At 43.5% G+C, this 23,760-nt stretch overlaps 2 protein-coding genes across 4 annotated transcripts in view; one reads left to right on the forward strand and one right to left on the reverse strand.

The window, feature by feature from the left end:
• The window catches only part of Aamdc (adipogenesis associated Mth938 domain containing), a 34,832-nt gene extending 24,867 nt beyond the window's left edge, over window positions 1-9,965 (forward strand). The window contains exons 3-5 of one of the 2 annotated variants that reach the window (XM_028770588.1): window positions 195-290; window positions 3,797-3,901; window positions 9,848-9,965. In XM_028770588.1, coding sequence (XP_028626421.1) covers window positions 195-290; window positions 3,797-3,901; window positions 9,848-9,853 — 207 coding nt within the window. In that variant the 3' untranslated portion in view covers window positions 9,854-9,965. Of the gene's footprint in view, window positions 1-194; window positions 291-3,796; window positions 4,244-9,847 lie in introns of those variants that run through there. The other variant, XM_028770587.1, reaches the window with a different exon arrangement.
• Ints4 (integrator complex subunit 4) overlaps window positions 7,457-23,760 on the reverse strand; it is a 57,483-nt gene continuing 41,179 nt past the window's right edge. For both annotated transcript variants that reach the window (XM_028770586.1, XM_028770585.1), the window contains exons 17-23: window positions 20,812-20,892; window positions 19,646-19,776; window positions 19,228-19,287; window positions 15,601-15,760; window positions 15,185-15,328; window positions 11,024-11,144; window positions 7,457-7,850 (exon numbers count right to left, since the gene is read on the reverse strand). In XM_028770586.1, coding sequence (XP_028626419.1) covers window positions 7,672-7,850; window positions 11,024-11,144; window positions 15,185-15,328; window positions 15,601-15,760; window positions 19,228-19,287; window positions 19,646-19,776; window positions 20,812-20,892 — 876 coding nt within the window. In that variant the 3' untranslated portion in view covers window positions 7,457-7,671. The remainder of the gene's footprint in view (window positions 7,851-11,023; window positions 11,145-15,184; window positions 15,329-15,600; window positions 15,761-19,227; window positions 19,288-19,645; window positions 19,777-20,811; window positions 20,893-23,760) is intronic.

Raw genomic sequence — 23,760 nt, forward strand, 5'->3', positions numbered from 1 at the left:
ATCAGATACCCTCTGGTGTCCCTGGTGGCCACTAGGCACATGCATACGTGACATCAGGCACACACATGCTGCACATGCATACGTGAAGGCAAAGCACTTAATTTTTTTTGTTTTAGGAATACACTTAAAATTTTTTTAAGGAATTGGGTTGTGAAGAAAGATTGGTACCTTTCTGCTCTCTCCTCCATATCTAGCATTCACCAGGAGTACAGCCAGCAGATGTAAAGGAAGTTGCTGAGAAGGGTGTACAGACTCTTGTGATTGGCAGAGGAATGAGTGAGGCCTTGAAGGTAGGTTCTGATGGCTACAACATTCCTGAGGACGGGCACTTATCTCTCAGACCTTAGCTTTGTTCTGTATTTCCTTCATTAGAGTTCAGCTCTAAATATCATGGCCTCTCATTTTACTGAGCAATACATGGCCTAGGATGATTAAAACTGTGAATACTACTCTACTTTGTCAGTGCTGGGCTTTCCACACTTCTGTGCCCAACCCTGATTGTGTTCTTTCAACTGTTTCTCACAAATACTTCAGTTCCGGAATTTCTCACCTTCTGTGGTTATCAGGTCAGTCAGTCATGTGGTTCAACAATGGGGATCACAATGGGCAGTGCGTTGTTCTGTAATGTTATCACCGTGTGATCACAGAGTGCACATGTACAGAGCGGCCATGCCAGCTAGGGAAGCACTCTTACAGAACCACACTTAAACATGGGGTCCATTTTGGGGTGAAAAGGTCATTAAGGAGTACATAATTATAGTTGGTCTTTGAACTTTTGGGCCTCTAGCCTCTATATCCTTAATTCTAAGATTACAAATATGCACTATCACACACAGATCGTGCCATGCTGGGGACTAACTCAGGGGTTCACACATGCTCAGCAAGTACCCCACAACTGAGCTCTGTCCCTAGTTTATCAGCTTAGTTTTGACAGGGTCTTCTTTTGTTTCCCGGACTGGCCTGGACATTGCTGTACTCCTGCCTTTACCTTTCATGTGCCGGAAGTAGAAGCATCAGCTGCGTGCTCAGCTCACTACTTTACAATTTGTTAGTATATCTTATAGTATTCCTTGTTTTCTTTCAAGATATTTTTCGCTTCGTTCAAAAAATAAGTGTATATTTCATTTGTAAAATAGTATATACTTACTGTAAAACATTCAAGAGTCAACTAGAAGAAAAAGGTGAAAGTCCCTGCAGTCTCCACATAGAATTCATACTGCTCCAATCCTTTGTACACGTCTCCATGTATGTTCACACTGACACATACTTACAGACTCAGCCCTGTCATGTCTTGTTAGTTTGAATATGCTTGGCCCAGAGAGTGGCACTATTAGGAGGTGTGGCCTTGTTGGAGTAGGTGTGGTCTTGTTGGAGGAAGTGTCTCACTGTGGGGGTGGGCTTCTGAGATCCTCCCCTTAACCACCTGGGAACCAGTCTCCAGATGAAGATGTAGAACTCTCAGCTCCTTCTGTACCATGCCTGCCTGGATGCTGCCATGCTCCTGCCTTGAAGATGATGGGCTGAACCTCTGAATCTGTAGGCCAGCCCCAGTTAAATGTTGTCCTTATAAGAGTTGCCTTGGTCATGGTGTCTGTTCACAACAGTAAAACTCTAACTAAGACACATGTAAATAGGATCATATCATATATATTTTCTATATTTCCTCTTACATTGTTATAGACAGCTTTCCACATAAGTATATAGAGACCTACATAATTATATCCTTTATGTAAGTGCCCTGCAATCCTACGCCCTACTGATGAAGGCACTCTTTATTTATATTGTAAAGTTTTAAACTAGGGGCTGGTGAGATGCTCAGCAGTTAAGAGTACTTGCTGCTTTTCTGGAGAACCCAGAGTCAATTCCCAGGACTAATGTGTCAGCTAACAACTGTCTCTAACTCCAGGTCCATGGGCTTTAACACTCATCCTCTTCTGGCCTCCATGAACACTGAGCACAAAGGTATTGCACAGACATACATGAAAGCAAACATATAAAATTAAAAATAAATAAATCTAAAATTTTAAATTTAAGTTTCTTTTCCTCCATTATAATAGTCCCTCTATATAAGGCTTTTGGTAACAAATCTTTCAAACTAAAACAAGATAGGGCATATTTAAAAATATTTCACTCAGCTCTAGAGATTGAGCTAAAAAATATTCAGGATAAATAAAAATTAGTATTACCCACTAATAGTTGGGCACTATCTCTGCTGCAGAGAGAGAACTCAGTTGATAAAGCTCTTGCCTCACAAGCACAATGACCTGTATTCAGTTCCCCAGAATCCCAGAGCCCTGCAGAGATGGCTCAGCAGCTAAGAGCCCTTGAGAGGACCCACAGGCACAGCTCAGGGATCTGATACCCTCTTCTGGGCTCCACAGGCACTAGGCACAAATGTGGTGCACAGGCATACATGCTGGCAAAACCCCCATACACACAAAATAAAAATTAAAAATATCCGTGACTTTAAAAAAGATTTCCTCATTTTTTTTATGTATTTATGTTGTCTCGCCTGCATGGACATCTTTGCATTATGTATTGCCTGGTGTCCCGTGGAGGCCAACAGAGGCAGATTCCACGGTCTAGAGTTGTTGTAGTTGGGAGTTCACATGTGGGTACTGGGAATCAAACCTGGATCCAACAAGTGTTCTTAATTGCTGAGCCAACTCTCAAGCCTGTTTTGTAACTGATAATGGTAACAAACCCTCATCTGCCACATTTAGCTTAGTCCTCAATGGCTAGACTATAGAAAATACTTAAAATAGTCGGAAATTTAGCTATAGGTACATCCCTTTTTGTTTGTTTGTTTTGAGACAAGGTCACATTTGTAGCCTTGGCTCTCCTGTAACTCATTCACTGTGTATACTAGGATGACCTCAAATTCCCAGAGAACATTTGGCCTATATATATATATATGTCTGTGTATCAGTTACATTCCATGCTCACAGAAAGCACCATACATATAAAATAATAAAATCCTAAAAAATTATTTAAAAATGAAAAAAAAAGCAAACTAGATAACTTCAGATAATAAATACTGTAGACAAAACGGTGGTGCCTTGGGAGAGGCTGCTTATGACTGGCCAGAAGGCCGCTCTGAGAAGACATCTGAGCTGCAGAGCATATGCATATCAGTGGTCCACACACATACTCTGTGATGTGAGTATTGCAAACGGGAGGCTTCCACACTTTCAAAAGCTGGCGGAAGGCCTTTTGGTTTGGCACATGGGAAAGTTCAACTTTAGACTTGTTTAGACTGATCAAACTTTAAAAATTTACACAGCATGTGATATGCACCATGTTTGACATTTTCTATACTTTAACTCAGTTCTCGTAACAGCTCTGTGGACCTGTCATGACTAGATCTGATTTATAATCACAGGAGTAAGTCCCAAATTTGACTCCTTACTCAGAACTACAGTGCTAGAGGGGCTTCAACCTAGGGCTGACCCACAAATCCTGCTCTTCCCCTGCCTTTCCACTGGTGATAAAGCAAGGGTGTAGTGAGACAGTCGGGAATGTAACAGTGGTCTTTTTTCCCCACACTGGTACTGGGGAGTGAACACAGGCCTCCTGCATGCTCATACACTCTGAGCCACTGCAATGCAACCCCATCTCCTCAGAGGCTCTTCTGAAACTCACTGGGGCTTCTGCCTAATTTTGGAATGGTGACACACTGGATGATTGAGAAGTGACAGGTGTTCTAATTCTGTAACGCGCGTTCGCCTTGTACTGGGAAAAGAATTCCGGGGCTCCTTTGCCCTTCTTCTTCTTCATCTCTCTTTCTTCTTTCCAGGTGCCTCCATCGACCGTGGAGTACCTGGAGAAACAAGGCATTGACGTGCGGGTCCTCCAGACAGAGCAGGCAGTGAAGGAGTATAATGCTTTGGTTGCCCAAGGGGTAAGGGTAGGAGGTGTCTTCCATTCCACTTGCTGATAGAGCCTACAGAAGAGAATAAACCACTGGACAGCAATGCCTTGACTTCTTACCATTCTCCACATCAGCCTCCACTGTGTACTTTGGACATACGTTCATATTCTTGGGACAGATTGATGGGAGGCTAAGGCAAAGTTCCTGCCCTCCAGGTTGCTCAAATCAGAAAAGAGAGATTTGCTGATGTTTAGTACTATGCGTTAGGTTTTCAAAGTATGAGAAACTTCATACAAAAATAAAGGTTGAAACTTGGAGGCCAAAGAGAAAGTTGAGAGCATTAAAGATCTCACCACAGCTGATGCTTTGGAACCGGTTGTCCGTTAATCCAACCATTTTTGGTGGCATAAGATGGGGGGGTTTGAAACCAGATCTTTCTGAAACTTGCTATGTAGACCAGGCTGGCCTCAAACTTACAGAGATCTGCCTGCCTCTTGCTTCCTGAGAACTGAGGTCAAAGGTGTGCACTACCTTGCCCAACCCAACTATTTTGTAAAGCACTTTATATGCTGGACACTGTTGTAAGCTCCAGAGAAATAGCAAAATGACTTGTTTTCATGCTGCTAGTAAGCAAATACAGGCTGTATTTAAAATCAGTTATGAAAAAGAAGGGTGAGCTGAGTGAAGGACGCCTCATATATGTGGTCAAGGGGGATCTTGTGCAGATGGCATGGACAAGCGATGAGTGAAGTGAAGGAACACTAACAGTGGAAAGATACCCGCAGCTAGGCTGACTGTCCCCGTAACTGACTGTGGGCCTTGAGTACAACAGGTCTCAGACTCCTAAATATAAAATGTTGGGGCTGGACTAGATGTCTGAATGAGGGTTTCTATTGCTGTGATGAAACACCATGACCAAAAGCAACTTGAGGAAAGAGTTTATTTCAGTTTACAGCTTATAGTCCATTATCCAGGGCAGGAAGTCAGGGCAGGAATCCACAGGATTGGCTTTGTAAGCCTAGGGTACAGAGTTGGAAAGATCTTGTCAGTCATCTGATGGGCACTGAGGACCTCCCAGATCGACAGTGTCTCTGCGCCCTGGCTCCCCTACACTCTAAATTAGGATAGCTCCAGTGGGTACTGAATCAGGCATGGTTGTAATTGCACTGCAACCTGCACTGTCCCTACATTACTAAAAAAGATACGTAAGGGGGGAACAGTAAAAACTTTGACTTAGAAGTATTGCCATTAAATTTCACACAAAAGCTGCTAGTAAAAAGTACTCACTTCCAATCTGGTTTATATGGCCAATGATAGACACAGAACCTGGAGAGAAACTATTCTTCTGTGAAGTTATACCTAGCCCCGTATGTTAATCTTCTAAGTTCCTTGATTGAGGGACCACAGCCCTCAATTTATTCTAGCCTGAGTGGTTCCTAAGACAAGAATCAGCCATGTGCTTGCTACTCTGTCAGTTCTTCAATTCAGTCATATGAACTCCAAATGTCTTTTCAGAATTTTGGACTCAGGTCTGCTTTGACGAGCATGTTACGGCTCTTTCCCTGCCTGGCACATGCTAGGAGCTAGGCTGGAGACACCGTCACCAGCATTTCTCATTGGTGAAAAAGGGTGGAGCCAGACACACAAAAAATAAAAACTCCCATATTTAACAGAACCAGACATTGCTGAGCACAAGGAATTTCAAAATTTGAGCCTACCTCCTCAGATAATCAAATTCCTCTGTAACAGGCTTGTCAGGATTTGTTCAAGCTCTGTCCAGACTCCACTCCACCAACATGGCACATTCCACATCTCCTAGTCTGTCCAATTCATACACAGCTTTGAAAAAGGTATCCCGCCACCTAAATCAAAACCTGCCCCATAATGTCCACCCACCTTGTATAGAAACAGGACATCTGGAGCGCAAAGAGCAAGTCTGGGCTCTGAGGAAACATACACTCCCTCGAAGCCTGTCTCCTACCTGTAATGGAGAGAGGCTAAAAGGACATTTTAAGATTTTTTAAATCTTATGTGTCTGCCCATGCCTGTGGGGGCTGGAAGAGGCTTGAGTCCTCAGAGCTGCAGGTGTTCTGAGCCACCTGACATACTGGAATTGGAACTCCTGTGCTCATGACTGAACAGCAAGCACACTTAACCATTGAGCCCCCTCTCCAGGCCCGACAGGGATTTTTAAAGAGGGGTACCATATCTGGAGTATCTAGCATATTTTTCCACTAGATTTTCAAGTTACACCTTACTGAAAATTTTAGTTCAGTTATTAGCCATTGGTCTTAATGTTTTCGTTTGTATCACAGTCCAGCTGCTCCAGGTCAGCTGTCTTCAGCCTTCATTTTCTATGACAGGCATCTTTTCTGTGTATTGTATTGTTTTGATAGGAAAGCCCAATGGTGGTACATCTTTGAGATATGAAACAGATCACTTGAAAAATCCACTCCCACCAGGCGGTGGTGGCGCACACCTTTAATCCCAGCACTTAGGAGGCAGAGGCAGACGGATTTCTGAGTTCGAGGCCAGCCTGGTCTACAGAGTGAGTTCCAGGACAGCCCGGGCTATAAAGAGAAGCCCTGTCTTGAAAAACCAAAAAAAGCTGGGCGGTGGTGGCACACACCTTTAATCCCAGCACTTGGGAGGCAGAGACAGGCGGATTTCTGAGTTTGAGGCCAGCCTGGTCTACAGAGTGAGTTCCAGGACAGCCAGGGCTACACAGAGAAACCCTGTCTCGGAAAAAAAAAAAAAAAGAAAAGAAAAGTCCACTCCCTAGACTCTTCCAATCCCATCTCTACAGCTCTTACAGCCTGTTGACGCTAGAATACCAGGCAAGGCTTAAAAGTCCTAGGTATGCCAGTTGCTAGTGTATGCCAGTTATATAAGCATTTTCTCAACTGAGGTTCCCCCCTCTCGGATGACTATATCTGTGCCAAGTTAACATAAAACTAGCCAGCACAATATATACTTATTCCTACTTTATAAAATATCTGAGAGCCAGACATTTGAGGGTTCTGTTTTAAGTCTTCTAATCTACTACTGTAGCAGAACACCTGAAGAGGCAAGTTATGAAATTTGTTTGGTTCATGTTTCTGAAAGCTGGGAAGTCCTGGTGTCTACTAAGGGTTTTCATGTTGTGTCACCCCATGATAGAGAAGGTCAGCAAAAGCCAAGGAGCCAACATACCTTTCTGCCAATGTTGTTTTGTGTCTGCACGTCATTTCGAGATAAATGCTTGCTCTTGCCTGCCATTATCCTCAGAACCCCTTTGTCTTACTGTCCTGCTACTCGGTCACTTCTTGGCCCATCCACTGCCAGGTTAGAAAAGAGGTCTCTCAGGAAGCAACAGATGGCCAGGGTCTTTCAGAATCTTTTGGTGATAAATATGCAGCTGCTGAATGGCTTTGGAGTTGACTCTGGTAAGCAAACTTGTTAGTTACTTCAAGAAACAAGACTATGGCTGGAATAATCAGAACTTTAGAAATGCCTGGAAAATCAGATCATATGTTTTACATCTCAGAATTAAGTATGTGTTATTACTGCTATGGGTTATTTTTAAGGACCAGAAACTAGAACAGCTAGGTGCTTCTCAACTTTATTATGGGAATGAAGGAAATAAACCAAAAGATTTCTAGTTTTGATGCAGAAATGATTGATCCTGTGCGGTACGGAGTGAGAGACTGTAAGGTTACATGTCCTTCAAGCCTACACACATACACCACTTCCAGGCAACGTTCCAGGCGTCTGCTCACTGGTGCCTAATTTAGGCCATAGCTGTGCAGACTGCTTGTGGGTCAGCGTCTTGCAGGCTTGGGCATTATGTAGACTTTCACAGGCTTACTGAAGGGGATGGTGCCCTCGATGCTGGTTTCCACCTGTGGTGACATCTCACTGCCCTCCAGCCATGGAGATTTTGGAATTCGAGCACCGGAGTTGTAGGCCAGCAACAGCCTCACTTCTACCTGACATGGTTCTGGAAAAACAAAAACAAAAACCAAGAAATACTACATCACCAGGTAACTTTTAGGGATTCCAATGAACCTGGAAATAAAGTACCATCAGGGTTGGCCTCACAGCCAGAGGATGTTACACACAGTTTTAATCCTAGCACTAGGGAGGCAGAGGCAGGCAAATCTCTGTAAGTTTGAGGACAGCTTGGTCTACACAGTGAGCTCCAGGACAGCCAGAGCTGCATAGTGAGATGCTGTCTCAAAATACAAAAGATGGACTTTTCCTATGTCTGCAACCTTCCCTTGACCCTCAAACACAAACCACTTTTCTAGTCTGAACCCTGTAAGGCTGATCCTGAGTCTGCAGATGCAATGCTTCTCTGTCACTGCCTCCTGGCTATATGTGTTTCCTGCAGCTCAGAGCCACAGCTAGTGAGACCACCTGAGAGGAACTTGAGGGGCTGTAGGCCTATCCCAATAAGATAGGGAGTTCAATGTTAAGACTCTGGGCTGTGTGCATTTTGGAACTGACTTTTTTAGTGGAGAGGAAAGCTTCAAGTTAGAAAACAGTTCTGGCAAAATTTTCTCACCTATAGAAAGGAACATGTTTCATGGACCTAAAATATCAGAATCTTTTTGTTTCTTTCATTACTTTCACTGCAGATTTTGTATCTGTCTGTGTCTGGTCTAATGAGAGTAAAGAAACTCCCTTATGAGTTCTTGGATGTGGCAGTTGAGTTGCAATGGAGCATAGGACATGCTCTGATTGAGTCTGAATGTACTGAGCAAAGAGTGCAGGAATGCTCTGGGAAAGAATACACACTCTGTGCCAAGCACAAAACCCTAGGAATTCTTTTCCTACCACACCATGAAAAAAGATTCTCACGATCTTGACAAAAGTCCAGGAGCTCAGATAGTTCTAAGTGGCTGCCCAAATCCACCCCGTAAGATACTGATCTCTGTTCACAATCTTTGCTGGTGACCATGTGGCTTCCACACAAAGGAGAGGGAAAGGATTTCAGAAGGACCAACAGCAAGTGCAAGGCAGAGAACAAACAAGCTTGGGTAAGCTCCTGACTCTGGTTAAGAATTAAAAAGAAAAGCCTCTGGCTAAAAAGTTCAAAGGACAAGAATGAGTTGGATGGTTTGAAACCAAATAGCACAAAGGCTCCAGGACTCCTAATGGCTTTCTCTCCAACTCTATTTCTTTCTGGTCTCTCAGGGTCAGAGCAAAGACTAGGTTGCTATCCTCCAGGCAGCTAAGGCCTGAGCACCTGGGCCACCGAGTCCAGCATGAGCACAGTGACCCACACATTACTAGCCATGCAGCACACATCCCCAGCAACATCATCCCTGACACAGCTATGATGTAGCGATGACACAGTGCAGTTCTAACACCAGAACAGTCTCCCACTCACGGTGGAGCCAGGATAAGACCTGCATCCGCTTTCTCCTCACACTCCTAGTCCACCCGAGACAGCAGATCACAAGTGCCTGGAGCAGTCACAGTATTTTCAAGTAGCCAAACAAACCCTGGGCAAGTCAGAGGACGCCATATAGTACTGACCTGCAAAGTCTTTCTGTCCTCCCTTACCAGTGTCTGATAACGAATGACAAATCAAGCCAGTGCCCCAGGAAGAAGGGAGAGGAGAGAAAGCAAAAGCCACACACACACACACACACACACACACACACACACACACACACACACAGTGCAAGAAGATACTTCAAAGATACAGAATAAAGGACACTCAAGTAGATCCTTAGTACCCTAAAATGCCAGATCCTAGATCACAAAAACATATAGGGGGCTACCCTAATTGCCTCTTTATAAAAACTTACGCATCTAACATGTCTGACAGAAGGGAAACCTTTGATGGCACTAGTTTGTCATGTATGTATTTACTGTGTGTGCGCTGGGGCATGTATATCCACAAGTGGGAGTCAGAGGCCAGAGGTTAATAGCTGTGTCTTCTTCAATAGCTTTTTACCTTTTTGGTTTTTTTTTTTTTTTTTTCAGAATTAAAATAAACAAACAAAACACCCTTAAGCTGGATGTGATGGCCCATGTCTTAAATCCCACCACCCGGGAGGCAGAGGCAGGTGGATCTCTGTAATTTCAAGGCCAGCATGATCTACAAAGTGAGTTCTGGTACAGCCAGAGAAACCTTGTTTTATAGAAAAAAGATTAAAACACAAAATAAAATATAAAATTCTAGAAGGTATTTCGCTACTTATTAAACCAAATTGGTGGCATTACTACCTTTCCTAGTAAAAGTCATATTCCTAAGTATCCTTAGGGAACACCACTGTAGCCAACTGAGGCCCATATCTTAGGATCTGCATATTGAATTTTTCCAAACAGCTTTGCAGGCATGAAATGTAAAGTCTTACACATCTCTATTCTCCCACTATATTCTTACAGATGATATATAATTTGTGTGTGTGTGTGTGTGTCTGTCTGTCTGTCTGTCTGTCTGTGCTTATGCAGACATTAGCTATCCAGGTTCAGTTCTAAGTCTGTAAAAATAAATAGCTGTATTAGCTCAAAACAGTTCATAGGGATGAGAAAGACAGTTCCTTATTATTTGATGTTTCAGTGAAATATTCTGGACCGTCCATATACAAAGAGATAATGATTTATAATGTTTGTTAAAAAATGTGAAACTTCAATTTCCATAATAATCCTCAGTAATTTATGGGTTGAGAATTATTATCTTCATTTTGGAAGTGAAGAGGAAGACTCAAGAGAGACTTCCCCAAGAACAATGGTGTATCATAGGCATAATTAGAACAAGAAATTAAGTTTCCGGGTGGGCAGTAAATCTCTTTCCATGAGTATCCACACTATTATAGTCTCCTGAGTGTCTTCTAAGGAAATCTTGTTCCTTCCTTGTTCAAACAAAAAATTAATCCAAATATACTAATGTTTGAGCTTATGAATTCCTTACTCAGGATATCAAGTTCAATCTGGGTATGGTGGCACACACCTTTAATCTCAGCACTGGGGAGGCAGAAGCAGGCAGAGTTAGAGGCCAGCCTGGTCTACATACAGAGTTCTAGGCCAGCTAAAGCTGCACAGTGACACCTTATTTCAAACAAACAAACAAACAAACAAACAAACAAGCAAATCACAATGGGAAGGCACTGAGATCAGTGGGGACATATTTCCTGCCTACCCAGCCTACAGACTTACCAGTCCAGGCGGTGTGGGAGAGGTACACCTGAGTGAGGAGACGGTGCCGCCCTGGGCCAGGATTCCGGAAGTCTGATGGCTTGGGGTGGATCATCTGAGCCTGGCCATCTGGATACAAGACCTACATCATGACAGAAATGGGGCAACAGAAGATAGATGGGCTAAGAAAACTGAAAACATCTACTGTGACCCTGAAATCAGTAGCAGGAAGATGACTGTAGCCATTATATAAAAACTGCTTCTTAAAGGGGAAACATCTTTAATGCCAGAATTTGAGAAGCAGAGGCAGGCAATTTCTGAGTTCGAGGTCAGCCTGGCTTATGGAGAGAGTTCCAGGACAGCCAGGGCTACACAGAGAAACCCTGTCTCAAAAATCTGAAAACAAAGGGGAGTGGGGGGTAGCACAACACTAGCAAAAGCAGTGTCTAGTTATTATTTCTTAAATCCCTGGTAAGTAAATGATAAGAATAGTGTATCTATTAAGAGACAGCAAGCAGATAATGAGTCTAACTGTAGAAAGCCTCATAAGCTTTCCCTCCTTGACTCTGTGGCATTTCAGGGCCCAGTATTCAGCACTCATCTAGGATATGGTGAGAAAGCATTTTTCTGCAACTAGTATTGTAACCAGATGTCAATCAGATAGGAAAACATTTATTTCTACAGAGTACTCAGAGAAGGGTCTGTTCAAACCAACAGCCAGGTCTCCACCTCTCACCAATGGGACAACGTGAGGGCTGCCCAACCGTTACCTGTGTAGAGCCTATTACAGGACACAGGGAACAAGCAAACTAGAGAAAGAAAACTGATACTAGGACCAGACTGGACCAGCTCTGTGTAAACATAGACAGAAATTAGATCATCCTTTCAACTTTGAAATTCAGGGAGTTATGGGTCTATCCACTTGCTCAAATCTTTCATCTCTCCACAACAAATCTATTCCTCACTCCCCTCTCTCTTCCTCTCCCTCTCTCTCCCTCTCTCCCTCCCCCCTCCCTCTCCCACTCTCCCTCCCCCTCCCCCTCTCCCTCTCTCACAAAGACACACTTGGCCATACCTAGATTTTTATGTTCTAGGAATTCTGATCTTGTTCACTAAGTTGTTTGTCCAACCTTGCTAGCCTTACCCTTTTATGTTGAAAGTTTAGTCCCTAAAGTAATGTTCAGAAGTAGAGGTTTAGGGAAAATAATTGGATCATTAGGGTTCTGATCTAATCTAGGGATCAAATAGATTCATAATTTCATGTATTTTGGGGAGGTCACCAAGGGCCTGCCATGTCTCCAGCCCCTCCTCAGCTTGCTATATGCTATGAGGTGAGCAGCTTCGTATTATCATGTACTCCTTGCCAAGCCCTTACAGCTCACCTGAGGAGCACAGCAATGAAACCAGCCAACTGTAGACTGAGACCTTTGGAACTATGAACTAAATCAAGTCCTTCCTTCTCAAGTTGTTTTTCCCAGGTATCTGGTTACAATGGCAGGTTAAAAAAAAAAAATTGTAATTACAAGCTGCTTCTCTGTCCTCTTTTGCTTCCAGGTATTCTACCCCATAGAAGAAGCAAGCTGTGGTGCCCGAGCTTCTGAACTTTGTTAGCTTTAACACCTTATTTTAAATAAGAGGAGGAGAAGTTGGGAGGGTAGTGGAGTGGGTGTCCAGGAGGAGCTGAAGAGGGGGAATGTATTCATGCCTGAAAAAGCCCAAACAATGATTGTGAAAGAGGAAGGGCACAGATAGAGCTAAGCTGGCGGAATGCTTGCCTAGCCTATAGGAAACACGGGTTCTAGACCCACCAAACAGTCCATGCTTGCAGTACTAGCACTTGGAAGTCAAAGTGGGAAGATCAGAAGTTACAATAGCAAGGTGGAGGGCGGCCTGGTCTAGGAGACCCTGCATTAAAAGGTGGGTGAGGGTGGATAAGGGGAGGAGGAGTGGGAAGGAAGAGAGGGACAAAGCAGAACCCTAAGCTTTCTCAGTGAAGCTGCTGTAAAAACAGACAACTTGGTTGGGCATGGTGGCACATCTCTTTAATCCCATCACCTGGGGAGCAGAAGCAGACAGATTTCTGTGAGTTTGAGGCCGGACCAGGCTGGTCTACATAGAAAGTTCCAGGGCAGTCAGGGCTATAGAGAAAGCCTCTGTTTTAAACCACCAAAAAACTAAAACAAACTAAAAAATGCAACAAACAAACAAACAAACAAAAAAACAAAACCAAAAAAAAAAACCCAAAACCAAAAAATAAATAAATAAAATAAAAAACCAAACACAAGACATCCATAATCTTAACAGAGAATACAGCCTCTATGAAGTGTCTGAGGCATGGTGACAGTTGCATGTTTAGCACCTCTGTTCTGGTATTCTGACTATGGTAGCTGGACTTTGAGACTGCTACAGATGTCTCATGACAGGGCAGAAAGAATCTCCATTACATCCCATGCAGACAAGTGTCTGCCTGGAAGGCAGCAGAGGTGTTTCAGAGTGAATTCTTCTCAGGATAGTTTAGCAGACGACCTGTAAAGAATCCACCTGTGACTGTTTATGCTCAATTGACCAGAGAACTTTTCTCAGAGACACAACAAAACAAGTCTTCATTAGACTCACACTACACATTAAGTTTACCTATGATCTCTTAAAAAGAATATTGACAACTCTGTGCTTAGTCTCAGGATTCTGATTTAACTGGTATAGGCTGAATGAGGACTGTTCATCAGTTTCTAAGCAACCTACAAGTACAGCTAAAACACCAGAAAGCATTGCAGTTACAGCTTTCTACTCACTCAGATGTTCTCCTAGGTATGATCTGTGATCTGTGATGGATCCACACCTGTTACAGGATGTTTGGTCATACTGTGAAACCTGAGATTGTGTTATTTATTAAAATTACTTGCTCCTAGTGGTGTGGCTCAGCCCTTAGCACACACCTTTAATCCCTCTGGCTGGAATATTGACATGCCCTGAGTACACACATTGAATCCCAAACAATGAAGGTGAAATTAGTTTGTAGAAGGAAGCAGCCATGTTTGAAACTGATGTATAATTGAGTGGCAGACAAAGTGACGAATCAGAGAAAGATCTGACAGAATAGGCTGCCCAACTCTCATGAGAACAGAGAGGAAACAGGCAACGTAAGAGGGAGCAGTGCAGAGGTAGAGAGGAAAGAGGCGGATTTACCAGAAGAGTTGTACAGAGACAGGCTGCAGAGAGAAAACAAGCTCAACACAGAGGAGGGAAGACAGGACAAGCGAGAGAAAGAGGAGGAGCCGGAAGATTAGAATGGAGTGCTAGAGTTTGAGGCCAAGCAGAGCAGTTCAATCAGACACCAAGAGAGAAATGGAATCAGTGTGGAGAGTTTTGAGCCATTACAGCTGAGCTGAACCTGCCAGCCACAGTTCAGAAAGAACAAGGAAAGGTGAGTTTATTCAGCAGTACGTCTCAGAGGATGAAAACATTCTAGGTCTAGCGAAGATTGTGGGGAGGCTAGAAGCTTCCAGGACAATTACATCAGGTGACTAAGTTGCTGTCACCCCCTCCTCTTGGAAGCCTGTCGTGCCTCCTGCAGACCATCATCTCGCATCCGGTTACTTGTCCTGCCACGCTCACACGACCTCATCCTTAAGTCCCTCCTTCCGCCGTCCTTTGTGCTCTTACACATATGTTCAGGGTACACCATAGGCTGGCACCTCTACAGAGCCTTCCACAGTGTGTGTAACTGTGTGCTGAATGAAGCCCTGACCTTCACCTACAACTGCCTCCCCACAGCTCTAGCATTTAGCAGGTACATTACAGAAAGCATACAATAGAAGCATACAATGAAAGGCATACAATGGAAGGATGGATGGAAGGGAAGAGAAACATGCGGCTGGAACTGCAGGGCTCAGTTGAAGTCCTCACCGCATCTCTCATGTGATTGTAGCTTATCTATCTAACTTTGGAAAAAATGCATCGTAATAATCATTTCTCTCCATTGACGAATTTTGTTTGCCACCTGACTAAACAATAGAACTTGTTTATTACATTTTGGTAATTCAATTTGTGTGTGTGTAAAAAGGATTAGATATAAAGTCTACATTATACAGAGAGGGCCCTATCACGTAGTAAAGACTTCCTGGCTACTTAGGGAATACAATGTCAGTGTAAAAACCTCACAGGAGCCCAAACCTCACACACCTGGACCTTGACAGTGTTCTGGGGGTCTTGCACATGTTCCAGGGTTGCATCCACATCCAAGGCTACCACCAACCCAGATGTAAACCGCAAAGGGTTGTCTGACTCTCCTGCCGGCTCAATAATGGTGGCTGAGGCTTTGTGGATCTGTAAGCAACAAGAAAATAGGTTGATTCTTAGGCTATCGAGAGAGCTCAGTGGGAAAGGCCCCCTGCTTCCAAGGCTGATAACCAGAGTTTGATCCCAGGAATCAGGGAACCACACATGCTGTGCCCCTCCCCCCTAATTAATATATGTAATTAAAAACAATCAGAGGAAAGACCCTAGCTCACTTGTTCCCCTGATCAAAGAAGCTCACTGAAGTAAAATGGTTTTAAGAATCAGGACAGACTTTGCAGAGGGGCAGCACCGGCTCTGACCTGCTCTGGAAGCGGAAGACGTAGAAAGGTGCTCTGCCGAAGCACTGTCTGCAGAATTTTGATCACTTCGCCAGGTTTAGATGCCATGAGTCGGGGCATAAGATCAAGGAGTTTGTCCACAAAGCTATCTTGAAGGTGGGGCAAATCCGAAATGAAACACCTGCATGAACACAAAGCAAGTGACCATCCACTCACTCACCACAGGCTAAGCCCATACTCCACCAAGCCCTGAAGCAGGAAACATACTGACATAGGGAAACTTTGAGAGTCATGCCTGAAATCCACAAGAACACAGTTCAGTATGCCACAGTCAAATGATCAGCAGGAGAGCCACACTGCTGGGCTGGACAGATAGCTTCATCAATAAATCCCATGCCTGGAAGGCATGAAGACCTGAATCCAACCCCCAGACTCTATGAAAAGAGCCAGGAGCAGCAGCATGAGCCCGTATCCCAGCACTGGGGAGGCAGCGATAAGAGGATTCCCTAGGGCTCACTGGGCAGCTGATCTAGCTCATTGGCAAACTCCAGGTTCAATGAGCACCTGTTTCAGTAAGTAAGGTGGAAAAGATGAAAACACTACTACATCAACATCTGGCACACACAAACATGTGCATACGTGCTCCCATGTGTGCACACACATATGTACACACACACATAAACACAGAAGAAACTGGTCTTTTGTTTTAAGAGCCTGTTTCACTGGGTGTGGTGCCTCGTGCCTATAATCTCAGGATTAGGAGATTCTCAGGAATAGGAGGCTGAAGCAAAAGAATTATTGTAAGTTCTAGGCCAGCCTAGAACAAACAAATAGAAGAGACTCTTTAATGAGTAACAATGATTGTCAGGCATATGCCTAAGTGTTTCATGTGGGGTAGGGGCCAAAAGAGGGCATCAAATCTCCTGGAACTAGTTACAGACGGTTGTGATGTGGGTGCTGGCAACCAAACCCAGGTTCTCTGCAAGAGCATTAAGTGCTCTTAACTGCTGAGTCCCCTGCATCCCTGATTCTGTCTCCAAGGAAAAAAGAGATCACCTAGGCGTGAAGGCTCAGAATACAATCAGCCCTATAGGACATTAAAGAATGAGAAGCCATAAAAACCTCAGCTTTGGAGATAGAAGAGATGGCTGTGGTGGTTTGAATAGGAACATCCCTTGCAGACTCATGTGTCTGAATGCTTGGCCATAGGAAGTGGCACTATTAGGAGGAGTGGCTTTGTTGACATGTGTCACTGTGGGGTAGGCTTCAAGGTCTCATGCTCCAGCTATGCCCAGTGTGACACACGGTCTCCTGCTGCTGCCTGAGGATCAAGATGTAGAACTCTCAGCTCCTTCTCCAGCACCATGTCTGCCTGCATGCTGCTGTACTTCGTTTTATAATAATAACGGAGTAAACCTCTGAGACTATAAGCCAGCCCTAATTAAGTATTTTCTTTATAAGAACTTCCATGGTCATAGAGTCTCTTCACAGCAATAAAACCCTAAGTCAATGGCAGAGTAGTTAAAGGCACTGACTGCTCTTAAAGAGGACCTAGGTTTGGTTACCAGCACCAATATCAGGCAGCCCATAAGTGCCTGTAACTCTTGTGCTAGGGGCTCTAACACGCTCTTCTGGCCTCCTCCAGGACCCATCTGGTATATAACCCACACAGAGACATACACACAGACTAAATAAATCTTTTAAAGTCTGGTTTGGTCAACTTCATTAAAGCCAGAGCAAAGATGGCAGAGGAATATAAATGTTTCAAGTCGTGGCCTGCTGTGGTCATCTAAACGAGACTGCTCCCTTAGGCTCACAGGTTGGAATACTTGGTCCCCAGCTGGTGACATTGTTAGGGAAGAATTAGGTATGGCCTTGTTTGGAGGAGGTGTGAGCCTGGGCAGGGCTTTGAAGTTTAAAAAGACTCATGCCAATTTTAGGTTATCTATCTCTGTGGTCTGTCTTCAGATGTGAGACCTCAGGTACTGCTCTAGCACTAATGATGCCTCTCTGCCTGCTACTATGCTTCTCGGCATGAAAAAATAACCAGCAACACAAAACAAGTCTGGTCTCACTACGTCAACCCCACTACTTCCCCTCTGCTCGTCTATTGCATCCACTTTAAACAACTTCATACAATACTCCAAGGAAACCTTTTTTTTAGGGGGGTGGGGAGACATTAGAGACAATGTTTCTCTGTATCCTGGTTGTCTTGGAACTTGCTCTGTAGATCAGGCTAGACTTGAATTCTGAGAGCATCTGTCTCTGCCTCCTGAGTGCTGGGATTAAAGGTGTGGACCACTACCTAGATCTGAGGAAATATCTAAACTGTATAAGAACCTGTGTTCTACCCTCTAGAACCCAAATAAAAAGGTTGGGAGCAGCAGCTCACACCTATATGCTGGGTAGGTTAAGACAGGAGGATCCCTGGAGCTTACTGGCAAGCTGGCCTAGACAGACAAGTCAATGACTTCCAGGTTCAGTGTGATACTGTCTCAGGAGAAAGGTGGACAGCCATCAATCTCTGGCTTCCATAAACTTGTACACTTGTGTACACACAATACACACACACACACACACACACACACACAGTTTCACTACTTTGCCCAAGCTGGTCTTAAAGTAATAGGCTCAAGTAAACACTCTGCCTCAGCATCCAGATTTAGCTGGGATTCCAGGCATGCTCTTTGGTACCTGGCTTAAGACATGTTCATTCTATATATTTACTGTTAATTAAAAAGATTTACACATATTTTGATTATGTGCGCACATTTCTCTGTGTGGGTATGAGCATATTAGTGCAGGTGCTGGCAGCATCCAGAAGAGGGCATCAAACCCCCAGAACTGAAGTTATAGGTGACTGTGAAACATACAATATGGGTCCTGGGAACTGCTCTTAATTGCCCAAACATCTCTCCAGTCTCTACTTATTTGATTTTTTTATTTTTTGCCCTGAGTCTCACTATGTAGCAATGACTAGCCTGGTAGTTGACTAGGCTGGCCTCAAGTATACAGAGATCCCCCTCCCTCTGTCTCTAAAGTGCTAATATTAAAAACATGTATCACCACACCTGGTTTGCTATTATTTACCTACAAAATTAAACAATAGCTGGATATGGTAGTACACACCAATAATCCTAGCACTTGGGAGGTACAGGCAGGAGGATCTGTAGTTCATGGATCTGCCAGTTTTGACAATACAGCAAGTTCAAGGCTTGCCTAGACTACTTGAGACCCTGTCTCAAAAAGGCAAAGAACAAAGCCAGGCATACAAGTGTACCTGTAATCCTACCATTCAGAAGGCTGAGGCAGGAGGATCAATAATTCAAGGACAGGCTGGGCAACACAAGATCTTTTCTCAAGCAAAAACATAAGACTATTGAGAACAATTTTTTTTGTAGCTCAACTAAGTGCAGAATCCAAATGGTTCCTGACGTTTTTATTATTTGGTTGCATGTTTACTTTTGAGGCTCTAGATTTAGAACAGCTTATACATCATTAAAGAAAATACCACATCAGGGCACACTGATAACAGGTGACAAACAGCCCAGCAGCCCAGGAAAGATATATGATCTTGTTTAGTGCCACTTAAGTTATTTTCTGCATAAACAAAATGAAAAAAAAATCATAGAGTTACCAAATACTCACCTCTGAAAAAAATCCACTTCCTGTAAAAATTTTTCACACATTCCAAATAAGGGGTCAACTCTGTAGGAAAAAAAGCAAAGTGTAAAAACCTTGTGACTCTGAAGTACGGAGTGAGGACAAGAAGTCCCAGAAACCTGAGCTTCCGTGAGAGGAGAGTGACTGACTTACGCTGTAAGACTGAGCTCTTAAGATAACAGCAAGAAGCAAGGGCAGTGCTCTCTCCTCGGGACAGGGGCCAAGAGCAGGATCTAATCTGACCCAAGCATGAACTTTGAAATATCTAAAAAGAAATAAGCAAATGCACAGCTCTTAGGTGAGCTCCCTAAATCTGACTCATCATTAGCCTTAGAGAGAGCTGCGAACCCATCTGCCTGTATCCTCAGGAGAATGCCCCGATTCACCCAGCTCGACGTCTTACCCTCGAGTAGTTCGTGCAGTTACTATAAGCTGCAGAGCTTTGGCCTGAAGCCTCATGTGATGTATGATCACAACCTGCTTATTTTCCACACCACTGTACATAAACTCCATTTTGTAGGTTTCTTCCATGATCTATAAAGAAAAGACAATTAACAATCAGTAAAATATCCTGGAAGGAAAAGGTTTCCTTAACTGAGGAGCTGGATATTGATGCCTTCTGAGCAAAGAGTCAGTTTTCTTTAATAGTGTGGCTTCTGGTAGGCTAACCACACTCCAGTGGGTGGTCTTACACCCATGTAGGCATCATGAACTAGGCTTGACAGATCATTTTTAAAGCACACACATACACACAAAATTGGGAGGTGGGGTAGATTTAGGAAAAGTGAATATAAAAATACTTTGTATGAGCTGGCTGTGGTAGCACATGCCTCTAATCCCCAGCATTCAAAAGGCTAAGGCAGAAGGATCTCTGTGAGTTCGAGGCCAGCCTGGTCTACAGAGGGAGTTCCAGGACAGGCACGTATGGCTACATAGAGAAGCCCCGTCTCATAAAACAAACAAAAATGAACAAACAAACAAACAACCCCCCCAAAACAAACCATTGTATGATTGTATGAAATAATAAAAAATTAATGAAAATATTAAACAACCTCAAAATCAATTTACATATATTTTTTAGATGGAAGATTCACAACTGTATTGGGTTTCAATCTATCTGAAACAAATACTAATATAAATAGTATAATAAAAATTATATAATCATGTATGTGATGTGTGAGAGAGTGTAGGTACTTTATGTAAGTTCCAGGGACTGAATTCAGGTTATCAGGTCTACAGCAAGCACTATGACCAGCCACCACACTGATCCACAAACTGGAAATATGTTAGAATACAAAGGAATCTCAGAAATTATGCAATTCAACTGACACATTTTATAGAGGAAGAAACTCCAAGAGACTCAAATAGCTTGCTCAATTTGTTACCTCATCAGGTGGAGAAGACCTGAGCCTAGAACCCAAGTCCCCTTACTCCAAAGCCCAGTGCTTGCACATTCACACAGGCCTAGTTCTAACGTCTACCAGAGCCTGAAGTCTCAGGAGACAGTCCATAGGAAGAGCTCTGGACTGGGTAATTCCCTGACAGAGGCCCGTCTGAGGAGTCTCTCACCTGTTTTGCTGCTGCTGAGGCCAAATCACTCTGCTTTAGATACAAGGGGGCAGCCACATTCCACAGCTTTTCCTGCAAGGCCTACTCAGACAAATGAAAGAAGAGACAAGACCGTCACAAAACTGGGAAAACTGATACAACTTTAAGATTTGCATTCTTGTTTTGCTGTGAAAATGTACCATGTTCAGGGCTTCCTCTCCATCACTCTTACTGTTTTAAGCAAGTAAAGCCTTACCGAAGCAGAAAAGTAGAACAGCATCTGGTGCTCAGATAGAAGACTGTCTGGAAACAGGAGCCACAAAACCCTGACCAGAATCAGCAGGCAGGTCAGCCCTGGGGCCTTGTTCACAGGGCCACTGCAGGAGCCTGAGCAACCCAAGCGGTCACGTTCGAAGCAGAGCCTCGTGCTCTTTGCACCTGTGTCCATTACCCTGCGATGCACCCTATCACTTACGCAACTACAAGTCAGGCAGCTTTCCTACATTCTCCTTTTTCTCAATTTCTCTACAGTCAAACTATCACCAACAGCCACAGGTTTTACTACCGTTCACCTATCCACTCATGTCTGTGACTCAGCTTCGTTCACTTCTGCTATGGAACATTATTCTCAGGAGCTGCTTCTTCTTCTTCTTTTTTTTTTTCTCTTTTCTTCAGAAAGGATATCCTTATGTAGTATGTAGCTCAAGCTGGCCTCAAACTTATGATTCTCATGTCTCTAGTGCCAGGATTATAAGTAAGAACAATCATGCCTGATGATCTATTCTATTGAATCCAGCATATTAACACTTTGACAAATGTGATAGATTTTGTCTGTTTTGTTGTTTTTAAGTCTGTGAACCACATGCATTCCTGGAAAGGGAGAAGAGAGCAATCAATCTCCTGGAATTGGAGTTACAAATGATTGTGAGCCACCTTGTGGGTGCTGGGAATTTTACTTGGGTTCTCTGGAAGAACAAGTGCTGGGCCAGTATGTTTTAAATTACTAGTGAGACTCTTGCAGGAATCTCATGAATCAGCACTCAGACACTGGTGAGAGCAGAAGAGGGGTGATCAGTGGGCTGAAGTCGATAGGTCCTGAGAGGCCACAATGCTAAGCCCAGTTGGTATTTCCATTTTATTCTCTAAAAACTCCAAGCTGGGGCAGGCAAGCAAGATTTTGCAGAAAGCATAAGTGGCAGTCATCAGGTTGTTAAGGGCAACAACCAATTGTTTCAGCTATTTCTCCAGGTCACTCTGTTCCAAGCAGCAAGTGAAGTGATGCTTGGCAAATAGGCAGTACAAGCAGTGCTTTAAGTAAGTCACTAAATAAATCAATAAACCAGTACCTAACAATTGGTCTTTTCTACCTTATTCTACTCCAAGACAGGTCTTCTCATAGTAAATCTAAGAAACCCACTACAGCACATCTCATGTGGGTTAGCGACATTTCAGTGCTCAGCAGCCACACCTATCTGGCAGCAGCACACTCAACAGCAATAGGTTCAAGATTAGGCACAACAGGAAACTGTTGAATACATACCTCTAATTACTTCTTATATAAAGCTTTTATACAGGTTGTTACTGGAATAGAATGCTTTTGTATCTTTTTGGAGTACATACTATCACACTGTAAGTATTCTGTTACATTGTGGTGTGGTCTCCACACAGACCATTACCACCATAAGCCTAAGGGTGAGTAGATGCCACAGTTTATTTAGCTTCTCCCTATTATAAACACAGTCCTGGCTCAGGTTCTAGATTGAATATCAGCATAGTTGAGCAATGTCTTCTTATTCCCCTCTGATACTGTGTTACTAAGAAAAGTGAACTTCGTTTTTCTTTTTCGGTAAGCCGGAGTCTCATGCCAGCAATCCTGCCCTTTATTCCCACTTGTGCTTTCCTGTCCCCAGCTGGGAATTAAAGCCAGGCCCTCACACATGCTAGGCAAATGGTCTACCACTCAGCTGCATCACCAGCTGTTTTCAGTGTGAAGGCAGTCTCACTAAGTTGCCTAGGCTGGCCATGAATTTACAATCCTGCTGTTTCCATTCCCTGAACGGGTAGATTATAGGTCAATACCAACATAGTCTGGGCAGTTAGCCCTTTTAAGAGCAAAGAATTAGCCTTTCAACTTGGACAAACAGAATCAGCAAGTTAAGACAACAGAATAAAAGTTTATGTGAATCTATGGTCAGTTTCATTACATGGGACACGTAAGGATCCCTACTGTCCTTGCTGTCTTAGAATCAGAGTCTTCTGTGGTCCTGGCTGGGCTCTGTGGTAGAGGTTGTCCTGGAACTCCTGATTCTCCTGCCTCCAATTCCCACCCTTCTAAATGCTGGGATTATAGTGCAGTGTACCACACTTGGTTTATGTGACGCTGAGGATCAAGCCTAGGTAGGGCTTTGTAAAATTAGGCAGGTATTCTACCAATTAAGCTAAATATCCCTTGCCTCAATCTTTAGGATTCTAAAATTAAAATCTACTCTAATTTGTTTTTTTGTTTTGCTTTGGTTTTTCAAGACAGGGCTTTTCTGTGTATCCCTGGCTGTCCTGGAATTCACTCTGTAGACCAGGCTAGCCTTGAATTCAGAGATACATTTGCCTCTGCCTCCCAAGTGCTGGGATTAAAGGTATGTACCACCATGTTCTAATTTGATAATGATGAAAGAATTCTAAAATTAAAAAAAAAATGCTGGATAGTTTTATGTTAACTTGACACAAGCTAAAGTCATCTGAGAAGAGGGGACCTTGAGAAAATGCCTCCATAAGACTGGGCTGTAGGGGGCTGTGACAAGGCTTAGTGGTTAAGAACACTGGCTCCGCTTCCAAAGGTCCTGAGTTCGATTTTCAGCAACCACATGATGGCTCACAACAATCTACAAAGGGATTTGATGCCCTCTTCTGGCATGCAAGAGTACATGTTGACAGAGCACTCATACACTGATAGAGAGGGAGGGAGGCAGGAAG

Source organism: Grammomys surdaster, unplaced genomic scaffold, assembly GCF_004785775.1.
Source record: "Grammomys surdaster isolate TR1022 unplaced genomic scaffold, NIH_TR_1.0 203, whole genome shotgun sequence".
In the NCBI taxonomy this organism is placed as follows: domain Eukaryota; kingdom Metazoa; phylum Chordata; class Mammalia; order Rodentia; family Muridae; genus Grammomys; species Grammomys surdaster.